General features: G+C 34.5%; 1 protein-coding gene across 5 annotated transcripts in view; it reads right to left on the bottom strand.

Moving 5' to 3' along the window:
- PRDM5 (PR/SET domain 5) overlaps window positions 1–17892 on the bottom strand; it is a 206345-nt gene that overhangs the window by 81571 nt on the left and 106882 nt on the right. For 4 of the 5 annotated variants that reach the window (XR_003421502.2, XM_027063646.2, XM_027063671.2 and 1 more), the window contains exon 10: window positions 16512–16669. The exons of the other annotated variant lie outside the window; for it this stretch is intronic. Coding sequence is in view for 3 of the 4 variants with exons in the window: in XM_027063646.2 (XP_026919447.1) it covers window positions 16512–16669 (158 nt within the window). In the remaining variant the exon portion in view is untranslated. The remainder of the gene's footprint in view (window positions 1–16511; window positions 16670–17892) is intronic. 5 annotated transcript variants of the gene reach the window in all.

Raw genomic sequence — 17892 nt, 5'->3', positions numbered from 1 at the left:
AAAATACTGAGGAGGGTTCTCATAGTAGAGAGTGGTATTTGACAGAGTTTTCGTTGTCTTCTTTATACCTTTCTTTGATATTTTAATTTTCTACAAAGAGTAAATAATATTGTTACAAAAAGAAACTCCTTTGTTTTTAGAGCATACATATTGGAACAAAGGGTTGCTTTACTCTTCCAAAAATATGGCATTCCACCCTAAGCAATTCTCTCTCTTTTTCTAAATCTAGGACAAAACAACATGTGTGTGGACAGGATTTAGTGACTTGATTATGAAATAATGGGACAGCATAATGCCTTATACCTGTATTAACCAAACCAAAGCCACAACATCTAAATATGGCCTGAAGTCGAGAGCTATTTTAAGCAGTAAGCTGTTAGTGCATAGCCAGGTGAACAAATATTTCTGTCAAAAAGATACCGATACCACCAGCTGAGTTGTTACGGCATGACTTGTCAAAGTCTCAGCAGAGAACCCATGCATTCAAACTCATTTAAGTAAGGCGGCAGTGAAATGCTTGCCTGTTGTGAATAGACAACCTCTGTCTCCAAGACATAAAATACTTTACAAGTACTAAATAAAATCAAGCTTCTTAAACGGTGTCTTGTCCTTCAATTTTTCATCTCTAAAGGGTGTCAAACTTTTCACTGACTTATTAATTGTATTATCTTTCAGCTGTAGAATATTCCCCCACTTAAATGCCAAGTCACCGATGACACCAGTATCTGCTGATACAATAAATGAACTAGTCCATGAACTAGTATTACAAAATACACTTTTATGCACCAAGTCTGATTATTGTTACAGATGGAGAAAATACGTTAAGAAAATGCATTGCACTATTTATAGCGCCTAATGTCTCAAAAATGCTTCAGGTTTTTAACATAATTTTTATACAATAATCACCAAATTAGCACATTTCTAGCTACTCAAATGAAAAATTAATTTCATGAGAACAGAATAAAATTTTCATCGGGCCCATTCACAATTAAAAATTGTAACTGACTATCACCAATATATATTGCTTTGTAGTAATGGTATTATTGGAAATGGTATTTCTTCTTTGGGTCATGTGCAAAGCAACAAAATGATCATAAAATTCAGAGGAAATAATAGAGATAAAATAAATTTGGAGAAAATATTCCTGAGATATATGTGTTGGAACTATTCTTTTTTCTAAAAAAAAGGGTTTTGTTATTGAAATCTCAAGTCTGCATATCATAAGCATATTACTATCCCACTGGGCCATATAATAAACCTAAAGCTGCATAAAATGTGTGTCATCTGGCTGTTTACAAGGTCTGTGGATTAAATTTTTACTGTCAGCTTTATAACTGGATTCCTTAAAGGGCCTCCTCCTCACAAAAATGAATGGAAACTAGAGAGATATCAAAGAAATTGGCTCAGCACAGGAAAAAGTAGCTCATTTCACACAGATAAGTTAAGATTATAAAATTGAGGTTATGTTCTTACAGAAGTATAGCCTTTTGTGGCTAAGCCCAACCTTTTCACTGCTTGAACGCCACAATTCCATTAGTACAAAGCCATAACCTCATGGCTACCCCATGGAGCCAACCACCGATGCCTTATGTTTATACCCTGATCAGGGCAAAGGGAATTTGTTCAAAGAGGGAATAATCATAGATTTGCAGAAGTCCTCCCTGGAGGGCAGCAATTCAGACTCACTCTCAGGGAGTTCTCCCCCCTACAGTACTGCTAAAACATGGTATCTCATATTTCTATCCAAGGATGCTTCTAACAAATACTGCTTCAAACATATGACCCTTCAGGCTAGCTGATGTGACCATTAATTTAAAAATTCTGCCTCTACAATGTCCACCATTTATTACAGCTAGCCTATAGCCATACACAACAAATTTACTCTCCCTTCCACAACAAAGCCCTTTGAATATATGGAAACAGCAACCATGTCCCCTCACAAACTGTCAAGATAACAGACACTTGTAGTTTCACTCATGAAAATATGGCTTTCAGACACATCACAAGAATTGTAAAGCAGAATTTTCTGAATAAAAATAGGCATCCTAATTTTTGTAACTCGTATGGAACAACTCATAGCAACTATACCAGCTTCTCTACTGAATAACTTGTTTGCTGTGCAAGATGGCTAAATAAATTGGTAATTCTGCATTGAACTTTATGGGCCATCTAAAAATAAACAAGTGCAGATACCTAAACTACAAACGGACAAATAAACAATAATGGACCAATTCTAATCCTACAAAAAATTACGCTCTCTAAAAATTAATACCAGTTGTTGAATAAGAAATAGTTTTCTTAAAATATAAGTCCCTAGAAATTAACAGATTATAGGATAATAACGATAATAGGATAAAAACTAATAGATAATAAGAAAATAATGGGATTCAAAATATTTGGCTAGACAAGATAGATAGATAGATAGATACACAGACAGAAAAATGTTTGTGTGTGTGTGTGTGTGTGTGTGTGTGTGTGTGTGTATGCGTGCTGTGTATGAGTTTAAGCCACCATCCAATTATCTAAGTGTCAACATCACCAGAGGACATATTCTCATGAAACATCATAAAAACTTTATTTTTCAACATAATACAGATGCAAACTAAACTCAAAAGATCAGAGTTTGGGGTCAGTTTCTAATTTTAAATATAAAACATCCAAGATGGGATATTAGGTTCAAAACCTATTTTCTGCTGAAAAGACTACACTTTATCATAGTTTAATTATAATATATAGTTCTCATTTGCAAATTTTTAGTTTTCATTGATTCAGGTTTACGGAATTTGCTGGTATAATACAAATTGTTCACTTGTTTTGTTTTTCAGATTCTGCATGTAAGTGAAATCATATGGTATTTGTCTTTCTGCCTGACTTCTTTCCCTTAGCATTATACCTTCTAGGTCCATCCATGTTGTTGCAAATGGAAAGATCTTATTCTTTTTTATAGCTCAGTAATATTCCATTGTATGTATATACCTCATCTTCTTTACCTATTCATCTATCAGTGGACACTTGGATTGCTTCCTTACCTTGGGCTACTGTAAATAATCTGTAATAAACAGAAGGACACATACATCTTTTCAAATTAGTGCTTTTGTATTCTTCGGGTAAATAGTAGTAGAATTACTGAATCATATGATATTTCCATTTTTAATTTTTGAAAACCTCCATACTGTTTTCCACAGTGGTTGCACCACTTTACATTCCCACCAACAGTGCACAAGGGTTCCCTTTTCTCCACATCCTCACCAACACTTGTTATTTCTTACCTTTTTGATATTAGCCATTCTGATAGGTATAAAGTGGTATTTCATTGTGGTTTTGATTTGTGGTACAAATTGTTCTATGAGAAGAGTATCTATTTTTCAAAAATATAACTTTCTTTTTTCATTTAGTTTAGCTTCCAAATTTGTATTACCCATCCACTAAGATTATTGACATCATTCAAAATTCATTACCCTCTGCATTGAAGGTTCATATAGGCATACTTCTTGCTCTCTGTATATTCTGCTGCTCTAAAAGTCACAGAGTTTACTTTTCAAAGTTTTTGTCTTCTTTTGCTGTAACAAGCTATCACCACATCTTCCAGCTATCATTAACCTGTTTTGTTTTGTTTTTTTGTTTTGTTTTGTTTTGTTTTGTTTTGTTTTGTTGGTAACTCCTCCTTCACTTAATCTTCTAATATGTCCTTTGGGTTGGGAAATAAGTCAATGGAACTTGGTAGGATTTCAGGCAGAGTAAAAGTGAAAATTATAAAGAAAGGATATCCATGCTATGACTAAATAACAGCTTTTAAAACATGAAATTTAGCAGTAGTAGAGAATTAATGTGTAATTATACAGGAAAATGAGCTATGTTTTTGTTTGCTGTTCTTTCTACCAAGGAGGGGAAGAATAAAACATTCTGCTCCAAATCATCCACAAAAACAAATGTATATACGAAGACTTTCTGTGAGGAGAAGCTGTTTTTTAATATATGATATTGATGTCCAAGAAGATGAAAGGGAAGCAGTGTAAAGAAATCTGCTTGGTAACATTAATCTTCCCAAAACACCATGTAAAAGAATTATGTAAAAGAAAAACTAAAATGAGCTTTTGTTCAATAGATATTAAAGCACACTATAAAGTACAATTATTAAAGTACTACGATACTGCAAGACAACAGACATTAAATGGAAAAGAGTGACATGCAAACATAGTTTTACATGAGAGGCATTCAACAGTATGATTGATAGGAGTGATCATAAATCAGGATCTCACTGCATACCTCAAAACAAATTCTTCATTGATTAAAGTACTAACAAGAAGAAGTTAATATAACTTTTACAGGCATTGATAAATGTTTGCACAGTGTTGGAATAACAAAGTTTTCTAAGTAAGTTCTAAAACTCAGAAGCTGTGTATACTCAGAAGCCATAAAACTCATAATCTGTGTCATACTTCAAAACATAAAAAAGCAAAACTTCTTTATTCAAAAGATGCAAGTTGACATATGGGGACAAATAGTAGAAAGACAACTAGTGAAGGATTAGTGTCTGTAATATCTACAGAGTTCCCAGAAACCAATGAGAACACAGCCAAACAGTCCAATAGAAAAGTGGATAAAGAGTACGTACAAGCATCTCTCAAAAGTAATGTAAATGGGACATAAGCTTATAAAAAGAACACAATTTCACTAACCATTGCTTAAATGCAATGCAATATCACTCTTCAAGTCTCAGACTGAAAAAAAAAAAAAAAGACTGACGAAATCAAATGTTGATGGTACAGACAAAAGGACACTTGAATCACTGCTAGGTGAAAGTAGAGCTTTTTCTGAAGGCAGTTGGGCAAGAGCAATCAAAACTTAAAGAAAACTTACTATTTGAGCCATAAATTTCATAATTAAGATCTATTTTAGACAATACTATTGGCATAATCGTACAGTTTAATGTAAAAGGATGTTAACGAAGTATTCTTCAAAACAGGAATGGTTACAAAAAATGAGCAGGTGTATATGAACACATGTGAAAAACTCTCCAAGTCATAAAGTTAGACCAAAGAAGTAAGTTCCAGAATGACATCTTATGTCATAAAACCATTTACATTTAAATATACTTATCTCCCAGATGGGCAGCGAAAACCTTGTGCTTTTCTCCAAGCTTCACCCAAAAGAACATCTTACAGAAAATCATCAGTGGGAAATGTGGAAGTTGCTAAAGATTTGATTAGGGAGATGAAGGAGATGGCTGGTATGCACTTCACCTGAAAAATTCCCATCTGACCTAACACATGGGAATCTCTTTCCCAGCCAATGGTCACCTTTCCCAGTTCCTAAGCCCCATCTTTCCAATTCTGCCACCCAAACACAAACAACTCTCACCTTCTCATTTCTAATCTTCCATACTCCAACCCATAATAGTATGTCAAAGCATGGCAAAGGCATTATACTGAGAATAAAAATTGTATTTTACTCAGTGTAAAAAATATCCTCCAATTATTAGGATCACTAGCCTTTGAATATAGTAGAAGATGTGGTCATAATTAACAAATAAGTTGTACAAATAATGTGTGCAGCCTTTAACATACTTGAGAAAGCCCTAAAAAGTATCCACTGGGGAGAGAACTAGAATTGTGGGGGACTGGAGAAGGTAGGTGATGTCAAGGATTATAACCTAAGTTGCGTAACTGATTACCCATGCATCCATGTATGATTTTAAGGTTTTATTTTCTTAAGATATCTACTACACAAAAAGAGCAGAAAATTTTTTTAATTTTTTAATGTTTATTCATTTTTGGAAGAGAGAGAGCACAAGCAGCAGTGGAGTGGAGAGAGAGGGGAACACAGAATCTGAAGCAGGCTCCAGGCTCTGAGTTGCCAGCACAGAGCCGGATGCGGGGCTCGAACTCACGAACCGCGAGATTATGACCTGAGCCACCCAGGGGCCCCAAAAGGGCAAAAATTTTTAATCAAATTAAAAAACGGGCACTTGAGTGGCTCAGTCAGTTAAGTGTCTGACTCTGGATTTCGGGTCAGGTCATGATCTCACGGTTCATGGGATCAAGCCCTGCATTAGGATCTGTACTGGGAGCAGCACAGAGCCTGCGTGGAATTCTTTCTCTCTTTTCTCTGCACCCCGCCTCCCCGCTTGCTCATGTACTCTCTCTCTGTCTGTCTCTCTCTCAAAATAAATAAACATTTAAAAAATGTCACCTTCCTCTCTTTCAATATTTCCTACTTTGTGGTTTTAAGAGAGTCAGGGATATGCATTTTATTGGGCAGGTCAAGGGAAGGAAGTTCAAATCCCTGGACTGGGTTGGGCTGGGCTGGTCAAGAGCAGAGCAGGGAGCAAAGCTGATATCCCAGGGTGAGCTCAGGAAATAAGCATGAGTCTGAAGCTTTAAAGCAGAGACAAGAGTCAGAGGCCAGAGGTTTGGGAGGCAAGGCCCTGTGGCCAAAGGAGCAGGGGTGAAGGAAGCTCTAAAGGGCAATCTTTAGCTGATGGCTGCTATGTTAACATCTGGGGATGGGGAGGGCAGAGGGAGTAGAATAAAGCTGGGAGGGAGGTTTTTCTATTAAAGTCTGAGCATAAAGGGGGAAATCACTGATTTGGTAATAAATGAACTCCAAGTCAATCATTTACTTCAGAGCCAGAGAAGGGTTCAGAATGACAACAGTTCAAACTAAGGGTTTAAAGAGTACTTAGGTAGCTCAGACTGGGTAAACTCAGTTAGTACAGAATGAATATAATAAAGATTTCTCAGTGTGTTACTAGACCGCTAATACCCTCGTAAGTCAAGAAAGGAAGAATGTTCAGAAAAGCAACCCTGCAAATGTGGCAAAATGTACTGCAAATATACATTTTTTTAAAAACTACTTCTCATATTACAACTACGATTTAAGCACATTAAATCTTCTACATTTGGGATAATCTCTTCATGGATTTTATTTATTCAGAAAACACGTGCCACATTCAAAGAACAATGTGTTCAATAAGTGCTATGAGTACAGCATCTATCTTCAAACCGTAAACTGTAATATGGAAAATCAAGTGGTTTTGTTAGAGATTATATAGTGTCAGGGCACCTGGGAGGCTCAGTCGGTTGAGTAACTCTGCCTCAAGTCATGATCTTGCGGTTTGTGAGTTCCAGCCCCACACTGGGCTCTCTGCTATGAGACTTGTCAGTACAGAGCCTGCTTCGGATCCTCTGTCTCCCTCTCAGTGCCCCTTCCCCTCTTGCTTAAAATAAATAAATATTACAAAAAGAAATTATATAGTGACATCTCATCATCAACTTCAGAAAAATAATTTAAATAGGATATGTGATTTGCCATTAGCTGAATAAGCTTCAGACAAACCTCTATCTCTTGTTTCCCTCTGTCAGGTTCAATTCCTGCATGCGTCTCATTGTGCTCATCTCATCATTGTGAATGTGCTTCTAGAACACAAAAATAGGTAATTTTGTACAACACAGCACCGTAAATGAACCACCCACTACTTCACCTACAGCACACCTGAAGAAGAGAAACCTGGTACAAAGTTGAAGGAAAAAGCAACTGTGATTAAATTATGGAGTGATTTGTTCAGTCTATAATGTGACACACTTCTTAGAGATTTTCAGAGATTTTTTTATTATATATAACATATATAATATATAATAAAAAAATCTCTGAAAATACATAATATATTACATATAGCAATATACAGCAATATAATATATATATAATATATATGTTATATATATGGTGTAAAACTTACACCATATATAGTTTTAGAATCTAATTCATGATCTATTTAGGAAGAGATTTATTCTTTCCTTTAAAACAGCTTTAATAAAATTTTAAATGAGCAAAGTCTGGTCTGCAATATCTGTCAAACAGACCACGGCCAAAAAAATACTTTTTCTACTGAAACTCAACACACATACACATATGCACAAATACATATGTATCATTTCATTAAATGGCCCTTACCCTTATATTTTCAATCATATTTTTAATGGCTATTCTTGACCCAATAAATTGATCTTAAGATATAAAAACTGGCCACGGCCCAGAGTTTGGAAATCCCTGGATGAGATATTAGTATAGGCGGCCTCGTGGAATTATCCCAAGAGACAGTAGGACCAGAGTTGTTCATAGGCTCAAAAGTTCATCTCTGAAAGGATATAGAAAGGGTCAGTGTGGGGGCTAGAGTTCTTCATAGGCTTGAAAGTTCATCTCTGGAAAGATATGCAAAGGGTCAGGAAAAGGTCTTTTATTTGACTAGACATACCTCTGTCCCCAGAAGCTTGTTTACAACTTCATCAGGACAAAACCTCCCTGTATTCATTTCTATCATCAAGCACATAGTGTCAGCTTCCTGATCCAGGTGACTGAGTCCATCTAGACGTCCTGCCTACAGCAGGAGGAGGGAAGCTCTATATACCTTATCTTGGTTTTGCTCCGCAATAAATTTGATAAGGAACAAAATGGAGGGTGAAGACTGACTAGCTTCTGCCACCTCTAGTTCTGAAATGTCTGTGCAGTTGTTATTTAGAGATATAGTTAGATCCAGATAAACAATAATTAAGTAGATTCAAAAAATTCAACTAGTAATCACGCCAAATAATTGTCAGAATGGATTAGCGACAGGAATAACCAATTTTGACCTACTGAGACTATATAATTGGCAAAATGATAAAAACAACTAATTAAGTTTTAGAAATAGAAATCACCCCTTCACAGTTTGTCACTGCCATAATCACACTGAAAGATAATATTTCCTTTTCAAGCGAATCCAAACGATAAGAGAAGAATTGACCCCAAATGAATGAAGTCAGTATAATAAAAATGAATAAGTTACATAACCAAAGAAACCAAAAAATAATTTATTTAAAATAATAATCCTTGGTCATGCTATAGGATGAAGATCAGTTTGACTCAAATGTTTTTTTTTTTTCTAATTTCCTTGCATATCCTTATTTTTCAGTTTCTTAACTGGCTATTAATGAATAATGATGGAAGAAAAAGTTTATTGCTTTTTCACATAACTCTTGGAGAATATTTCAGACTTTTTCACTTAACCATAACAAATGCTAGGATCTAACAGTAAGAAGCACATATAGCAGAAGGATTGAATGTGCTTTCCACTTTAGAAATTACAGGCATCATTGTTTCTATCCTACCCAAGACATCATTATTACTTTAATATGATTTATGGCTGACTGTATGAGATGGTGCAAAGATCCTGTGCTAAATTCCCATATGGCATATAACATAAGCCAAACTGAAAAACTCGTAAATGTGGGTAGATCAGTTTCATCAAAGAATGGAGCAAGAGAGTTCCAGAGACTGAGCAGGAAACTAGCCAGATAATTTTTTATAGTCATGTAATTCCAAAGCAGCAGTAATGAATGTGATCCTGCCCCTGATCATTTAACGCTTGAGTAAAACCTAAAGGCAGTCAGCAAGAAATTAGGCAGAGATGATTTGGGACACTATCAATCAACTCTTTTTATTCTTTGGTAAATCTAACTTTTTTTCCGTTTAGGCTAAAGCTGAAAAGATATCATAACTTCTTAGATGATTTAAAAGAGAAAGAATGAATCTTTGAAGTCTCAATAAATGCTGAAGTAACTATAGCTCCAATGGAATAGTCCAAGAGAAAAAAAAGTAACAAGTTATTTTAAAAGATATCATATATATACATATATTTATTTGCATATATATGCATATACATATACATATACATATACATATACATATATGTATATGTGTGTGTGTGTGTGTGTATATATATATATATATATATTTAACAGCATGCTAAAATATATCAACCAATATCAATGAATAAGTAGTTTCACAACAAGCAGGGCAAGCACTCTGAGCCCCAAGCTTCAACAGCAGTCCACCACAGTCAGGGAGCACACACAATCTATACAGAGAACACTTCTTGAGTGTCTGGGCAGGAGGGGAATTCATGACTGGGGGGGGTCCCACTTCTGGGTCCACGAGTTATAGCAATACAGGCCTATCTCAAGAAGCAAGAAAAATCCCAAATAAACTAACTAATCTTACACCTAAAGGAGCTAGAAAAAGAACAAGCAAAGCCCAAAGTCAGTAGAAGGAAGAAAATAATAAATATTGGAGGAGAAAGAAATAAAATAAAGAATTAAAAAAGCAATAGAACAGATCAATGAAACCAGGAGCTAGTTCTTTGAACAAATTAACAGAATTGATAAACTTTTAGCCAGACTAAAAAAAAAAAAAAAAAAAAAGAGACACAAAGCAAAATAAAAAATGAAAACAAGGTAATGATTATAAAGCTTCTCACTGAACTCAGAAGAATAGATAAAAACTTTACAAAGGAAATAGAAAAATATAAGAAAGTACCAAACAGAAGCCATAGAACTTAAAAACATAATAACTGAACTGAAAAATACACGAAAGGGGCTCAACAGCAGATTGGATGAATCAGAAGAACAGATCAGCAAGCTAGATGTAAATAATGGAACTCACCCTGACAGAGCAGGAAAAAAAAAAAAAAGGAAAAAGAAAATGACAAAACATTTCAAAGAAATAATGACTGAAAATTTTGCTCATCTGGGAAAGGAAACAAACATGTAGGTCTAGGAAGTCCACTAAGTTCAAAAGATATCCACACCAACACACATTCTAATTTAAATGTCAAAAGATAAAGAGAGAATCTTAAAAACAGCAACAGAAAAATAATGTGTTATATGTAAAGGAAATCCCATAAAGCTATCAGCAAAATTTTCAGCAGAAACTTTCCAGGTGATAAAGGGAGTGGCATGAAGTATTCAAAGTGCTGAAGGGAGAAACCTTCCAACCAAGAATACTCTACTGGCAAAGTTATCATTCAGAACAGAAGGAGAGACAAGTTTCCCAGATAAACAAAATTAAATAAGTTCATCACCACTAAACCGTCCTAAAAGAAATATTAAAGGGACTTCTTTAAGCTGAAAAGAAAAGGCACTAATTAATAACAAGAAAACATATTAAAGTGAAAATCTCTCTGAAAAAGGTAAAATATATAGTGAAAATAGTGGAGTAATCATTTATAAAGCTAGTATGAAGGGTCAAAAGTAATTAAGATTAAATAATTAAGGGATACATAAAATAAAAGATGTGAAATGTGACATCAAAAACAAACTGTGGGAGAGGGGAATAAAAATGTAGTTTTGGAATGTGTTCAAATTTAAGTGGCTATCAATTTAAAATAAATTGTTATACACATAGGGTGATATATGTGAACTATTTCAAAGTAACCAAAAATAATATATCATAGCAAATACACAAAGGAAAATGAAAAAGGAATCTAAACATAACACTAAAGAAGTTATCAAAACAGAAGATAAATGGGGCACCTGCATAGCCAGTTAAGCATCTGACTTTGGCTCAGGTCATGATCTTACAATTTATAGGTTAGAGCCCAGCCTTGAGCTCTATGCTGACAGCTCAGAGTCTGGAGCCTGCATCAGATTCTGTACCTCCCTCTCTCTCTGCTCCTCCCTCTCTCATGCTCGTTCTCTCTCTCTCTTTCTCTCTCTCTCTCTCTCTCTCTCTCTCTCAAAAATAAATAAATATTAAAACAAAAACAAAAACAGAAGGTAAGAGAGAAAAAGAAAATAACAAGAAAACTGTGAAAACATCCAGAGAAAAGGTAACAAAATGGGAATAAGTCCACAATTTTCAATGATTACTTTACATGTAAATGGACTAAATTCTATAATCAAAAGATATACAGTGGCTGAATGAATAAAAAAAAAAGACTTAGCTATATGTTTCCTGTAAGAGTCTCACTTCAGAAGGACACACAGATTAAAAGTGAAGTGACAGAAAAATGTATCACATGTAAATGGAAATGAAAAGAAAGCTGGTATGGCTATACTCAATATCAGACAAAATAGACTTAAAATGACTGTAATAAAATGCAAGAAAAGGCATTACATAATCATAAGGGTATCAACCCAGCAAGAAGATATAACATTTATAAATATGTATGCACCCAAACAGAAGCACCAAAATACACAAACAAATATTAACAGGCCTAAAGGCAGAACTTTATAGCAATACAATAATAGTAGGGGATTTTTAACACCCCTACTTATATCAATGGATAAATAATCCAGACAGAAAGTCAATAAGGAAACATAGGTTTACACAACACATTATACCAGATGTACTTAATAGATAAATATAGAACTGTCCATCCAAAAGGAGTTGAGGGGCAACTGGGTGGCTCAGTCAGTTAAGTATCTGACTTCGGCTCAGTCATAATCTCACAATTCAGGGAGTTCGAGCCCTACATCAGGCTCTCTGTGGACAGCTCAGAGCCCAGAGCCTGCTTCAGATCCTGTGTCTCCCTCTCTCTCTGCCTTCCCCTGCTCGTGCTCTCTCTCTCTCTCAAAAATAAATAAACATTGAAAAAATTCAAAAGGAGATGAATACATATTCTTCTCAGGTGCACATGAAACATTCTCCATGATAGATCACATGTTAGGCCATAAAGCAAGTCTTAATAAAAAGACTAAAATCATATCGAGCATCTTTTCCAAGCACTAAGAAAAAAAAAGAAAAAAAAAGAACAAATAAAACCTAAAGTTAGAAGAAGGAAGGAAATAATAAGAATAGAGTGGAAATCAGTGAAATAGAGACTAAAAAGACAATAGAAAAGATGAATGAAACTAAGAGCTGGTTCTTTGAAAAGATAAACAAAACTGACAAACCTTTGGCTGGACTCACTCACTAATATATTTATTTTATAAATATAACATCAGAAAGAGGTAAAGATAAAACTGATATCACAAAAACACAAATCATCATACAAGACAACTACAAAAAAATTCTATGCCAAGAAATTGGACAATCTAGAAGAACTAGATAATTCCCAGAAATAATATTTCAAGACAGAATCATGAAGAAATAAAAAGTCTGAATAGACCAATTACAGTAAGAAGATGAATTAGTAATCAACACCTCCCAACAAACAAAAGTCCAGGGCAATATAGCATCACTGATGAATTCTACCAAACATTCAAAGATTTAATACCTACCATGCTCAAACTCTTCCAAAAAACTGAAGAGGAGGGAATGCTTCCAAACCCATTTACAAAAACAATATTACCCTGATACCCAAACTAGACAAGGACACCACAAAAAAAAAAGAAAGAAAAAGAAAAAAGAAAAGAAAAGAAAAGCAAAAAAGAAAAGAAAAAGAAAAAGAAAAAAAGTGAAGGAGAAGAAGATGAGGGGGAAGTGGGGGGAAGAAAAAACTTACAGGCAAATATACCTTTTAAACATAGATGCAAAAATCCTCAATAAATATTAGCACACTGAATTTAATAACACATTAAGAAGATCATACACCATGATCAAGTGGGATTTATTCCACAGATGCAAGGATGGTTCAATATCCACAGACCAATCAACATGATGAACCACATTAACAAAATGAAAGATAAAAATCGTATAATCATCTCAAATAGATAAAGAAAAAGCATTTGGCAAAATTTAACATCCACTTATTATAAAAACTCTCAACTAAGTGTGGAGGGAACATAGTTGCACATAATAAAGCCCATATATAACAAGTCCATAGCTAATATCAAACTAAATGATAAAAAGTTGAAAGTTTTCCTTTAAAATCAGGTACAAGACCAGGATGCCCACTCTCCCCGCTTTTATGCAACATAATATTGGAAGGCCTAGCCAGAGTAATTAACAAGAAAAAGAAATAAAAGACATCTAAATTGAAAGAAAGAAGTAATTAAAACTGTCACTACTTGCAAATGACATGATACTATATATAGAAGACCCCAAAGACTTCACCAAAAGAACTGCTGGAACTAATAAATGAATTCAATTATGTTTCAAGATACAAAATTAATATGCAAAAATCCATTGCATTTTCACACACTAATAAGAAACTATCAGAAAGAGAAATAAAGAAAACAATCCTATTTATAAGTGCATCAAAAACAATGAAATGTCTAGGACTAAATTGAACCAAAGAAGTGGAAAACCTGTACCCGGAAAATGATAACACATTGATGAAACAAATGGAAGACACAAATAAATAGAAAGATATTCCATGTTCATGGATTAGAATAATTAATACTGTTAAAATGTCCATACTACCCAAAGCAATCTATAGATTTAATGCAATCCCTATCAAAATTCCAATAGCATTTTTCACAAAAGTAGAACAAATAATTGTAAAATTTGTACGGAATCACAGTAAATCTCAAATAGCCAAAGCAATCTGGATAAAGAAGAACAAAGAGGCATCATATTCCCAAATTTAAAACTATACTACAAAGCTATATAATCAAAACAGTATGTTACAGATAGAAAAATATAGACACACAGATCAATGGAACAGAATAGATAGCCCAGAAATAAACTCATGCAATTAATTTATGACAAAGGAGGCAAGAATACAGAATGGGAAAGAAGAGTCTCTTCAATGAATAGTGATGAGACACGTGAACAGCCACATGCAAAAGAATGAACCTGGACCACTATCTTACACAATATACAAAAATAAATTTAAAATGTATTAAAAGACTTGAATGTAAGACCTGAAACCATAAAACTCCTAAAAGAAAACATATTAATCTCCCTGACATGAGTCTTAGCAATGCTTTGTAGATCTGGCTCCAAAGACAAGGACAACAAAAGCAAAAATAAAAAAATGGGACTACATCAAACTAAAAAACATCTGCAGAGCAAAGGAAACCATCAACAAAATGAAAAGACAACCTAGTGAATGGGGGAAGATATTTGCAAATGATATATCTGATAAAAGGTTAATACCCAATACATATAAAGAACACATACAACCCAATAACAAAAAAACAAACAATACCATTTTCTGAATTCAATTGAAACATTATTTATTATCTACACAAAGTAGATAAGATAAAACTAATACATTGTGAAACAAGAACTAGAATAAAGGTAGTATATAGGAAATGTAAACAAAAATTAATACACAAAACTAAGAGATTATAATTGAAGAAAGTCCTAACAGAAAAGAGGAAGGGTGGGGCACCTGGCTGGCTCAGTCAGTAGAGCAGGTGACTCTTGATCTCAAGGTCATGAATTCAAACACCATGTTGGGTATAGAGTTTAAATAAAAACAAAATTAAATTAAAAATTTAAAAAAAAAGAAAAGAGGAAGGGGAAGTTAGGTCATGCTGACTGAAGACAAATGTCAAGTTGTCTTAGGTATGCAGAGAAAAGAATAAACATCTGGAAAAGTTGAGGTCATGGGAGAGGGCAAGGTGCATTATAACTTATACAGGCATCGGAAATCTACTCATAATATTAGAATACAAGAGTGGTATGTCAGAGTTGCACTATGAGACAATTTATTTAGGACGATGGAAAGGTGGGAAGTGATAAGTAATAAGAATCTAATTAGATGGGTATTAAAGCAATGAAAATGAGCAATAATTGGAATGTTGGGATGGTAAAGGAACAAATGACTGAAGGTGACTAGACAAGGTAGAGGGTAGATTCTTTAAGAATCAGCATTTTTGTTTTTGTTTTTGTTTTTTTTAATGCTTTATTTATTTATTTATTTTGAGAGAGAGAGAAAGAGAGAGAGAGAGGGAGAATGAGCAGGGAAGGGACAGAGAGAGAGGGAGACACAGAATCCAAAGCAGGCTCCAGGCTCTGAGCTGTCAGCACAGAGCCCAACATGGGGCTTGAACCCACAAACCACGAGATCATGACCTGAGCCAAAGTCTCATGCTTAACCAACTGGGCCACCCAGGTGCCCCAAGAATCAGTGTTTTAAAAAGGGTCTAAGACTAAAGAAACAGACAGGAGTAAGCATATGCTTTTGTCATTAACAGAAAGAAGAAACTCCAAAAGAGAGGTTATCTGGGACATAAAGAATGAAAAAGTCATTCTGGGACATGCTAAATTCATTAGGTCAAAAAGATATCCAGTTATGTTTCAAATAAAAAAATTAATATAGTTTTGAAGACTGGGTTAAATAAATAAGTCATTTGGCATGTGTTGGTATAGAGTTGATAGCAGAAGTCATGGATGTAGCTGATGCAGAGAACACAGAAGAGGCCCACAGCCAATGCATCCAGCCAACCTCCTCAGGGAGGGGAGATGGAAGTGTTCAGAGAAATTGGTAGAACACCTAGCAAAGTATACACCAAACATGAACAGAATTTCAAAACAGGTAACGTGAACAAGAGTGTCAAACGTTACAGAAAAAAAAGGGAGAGAATAAAGACTTTGCAGTTAGTACACCACTGGGAAACAGTGGATGGCCCTCTGGGTGTGAGAACAGTTTCAACAGACGATGGAAGACAGAAACCAGGCCACAAGGGGTTGTGGCCTGAGTGAGGGGGTAGAAAGTAAAAGCAAGATCTTCTGTAATTATTCCACATGCACAAGCACGTCCAGATATACACAAATCTCTTATAAAATAATTAGAAGTCAAATCAGCAAATATAATAATAATAATAATAATAATAATAATAATGATATTTATACGCTTTTACCTTCTTGTGATTCTTGTAAACATTTCTGTGGGCAAATCCCTTTCCACAAAGCTTGCATTTATAAGGTTTATCTTCACTGTGTATTACTTTGTGGGCGCCCACTTGATCAAGCCTCTTGAAAGATTTATTACAAATCTCACAATTATAGGGTCGCTTTTCTGTGAAAAATGAGTGGAGACAATCTCACATCTATATAAAGGTAAAGGATAAAAAGGGAAACAGCCTTACCTTATATTACTTCTAATGGACTAGTCAACTGAAACATGATTCAAACAACTGAAAAAAATCTACTTACCAATCCATTTCTGTTAGACATGTGACCCTATTCACAAAAGAAATATGAACTCGTTCTTTCAGAGACTTATTTTTGTAAACTAAATGTGTAAAGTAGCTTAGATGTAAGAATGAAGCTCAAATTCAAGGAAAAAAAAATCCTATTTCCAGATGAAAAATGTGCTGATAGTATGAGTTTAAACCAAGGTCACAACTTCAAACGCTAAGAGTGTTCTGACAGTGATAAAAGTAAATGACAGACCTGCCTCCTACTTGAACAAGTGGAACTCATATAGGCAAAGCTTCAATTCTCAACAGAAAGCTTCAATTCTCTACATACCTAGGTTGTTGTATAGAACCCATATATATGCAACGTTAACGTAATGTTGACCACTAGATGCAAAAAATACTATTTGTTTCAAACAAAGCATATCTGAAGGCCACCAGTTTTTGATCCCCTATTTTCATTTGCCAAAATATATATAGCCATCACCAAACAAAGTGGATATGTAAAAACATTCTAACCTCAATGGCCTTAAATTATAGACGTTCCAAACTCTAGAAGGAGACTTCATAAAGCAAAATTTATTTTCAGACCTTACTCTTTTTAATCTGTATAACAGACCTATTACTCAAACTTGCTTAAAATGAAACTACAGCTTTAAAAACTTATATTCTCAAAATGTATTTATAAAATTCTCATTAACATTTATTAGTACCTTAGTGAGAATGTGAAAGTATCTAGAAAAGCAGAAACTATAATTGTTGAATCCCTCCTAAAAGTCAGACCCCCTGCTAGCACAGTACATAATGATCTCATTTAACCTTCACAGCAATTCTGAAAGGTAGGGCCCTTTTAACAGATAAAGAACAGAATCTCAGGCTCCAGGAGGAGTAGACAATAAATTAAATGGTGATTCTGAAGAGCTTCGATATCACTTAGTCCAATCACCTTGGCTTTATAAATAAACTGAGGTCTAGAGAGGCTAAGTAACTTGTTCAAAATCACACGGCTAGTTACTGGCCAACCTAGAACTAAAAGCCAGGTCTCCTGATTACTTATTCTCGGAGATCCTGAAAAGGACAAAGTGAATCTTTTGTAGTGATT

This window comes from Acinonyx jubatus, chromosome B1 (genome assembly GCF_027475565.1).
Source record: "Acinonyx jubatus isolate Ajub_Pintada_27869175 chromosome B1, VMU_Ajub_asm_v1.0, whole genome shotgun sequence".
Lineage (NCBI taxonomy): Eukaryota > Metazoa > Chordata > Mammalia > Carnivora > Felidae > Acinonyx > Acinonyx jubatus.
The sequence above is the reverse complement of the archived record's forward strand: the minus strand, read 5'-3'. Positions and strand labels throughout refer to the sequence as shown.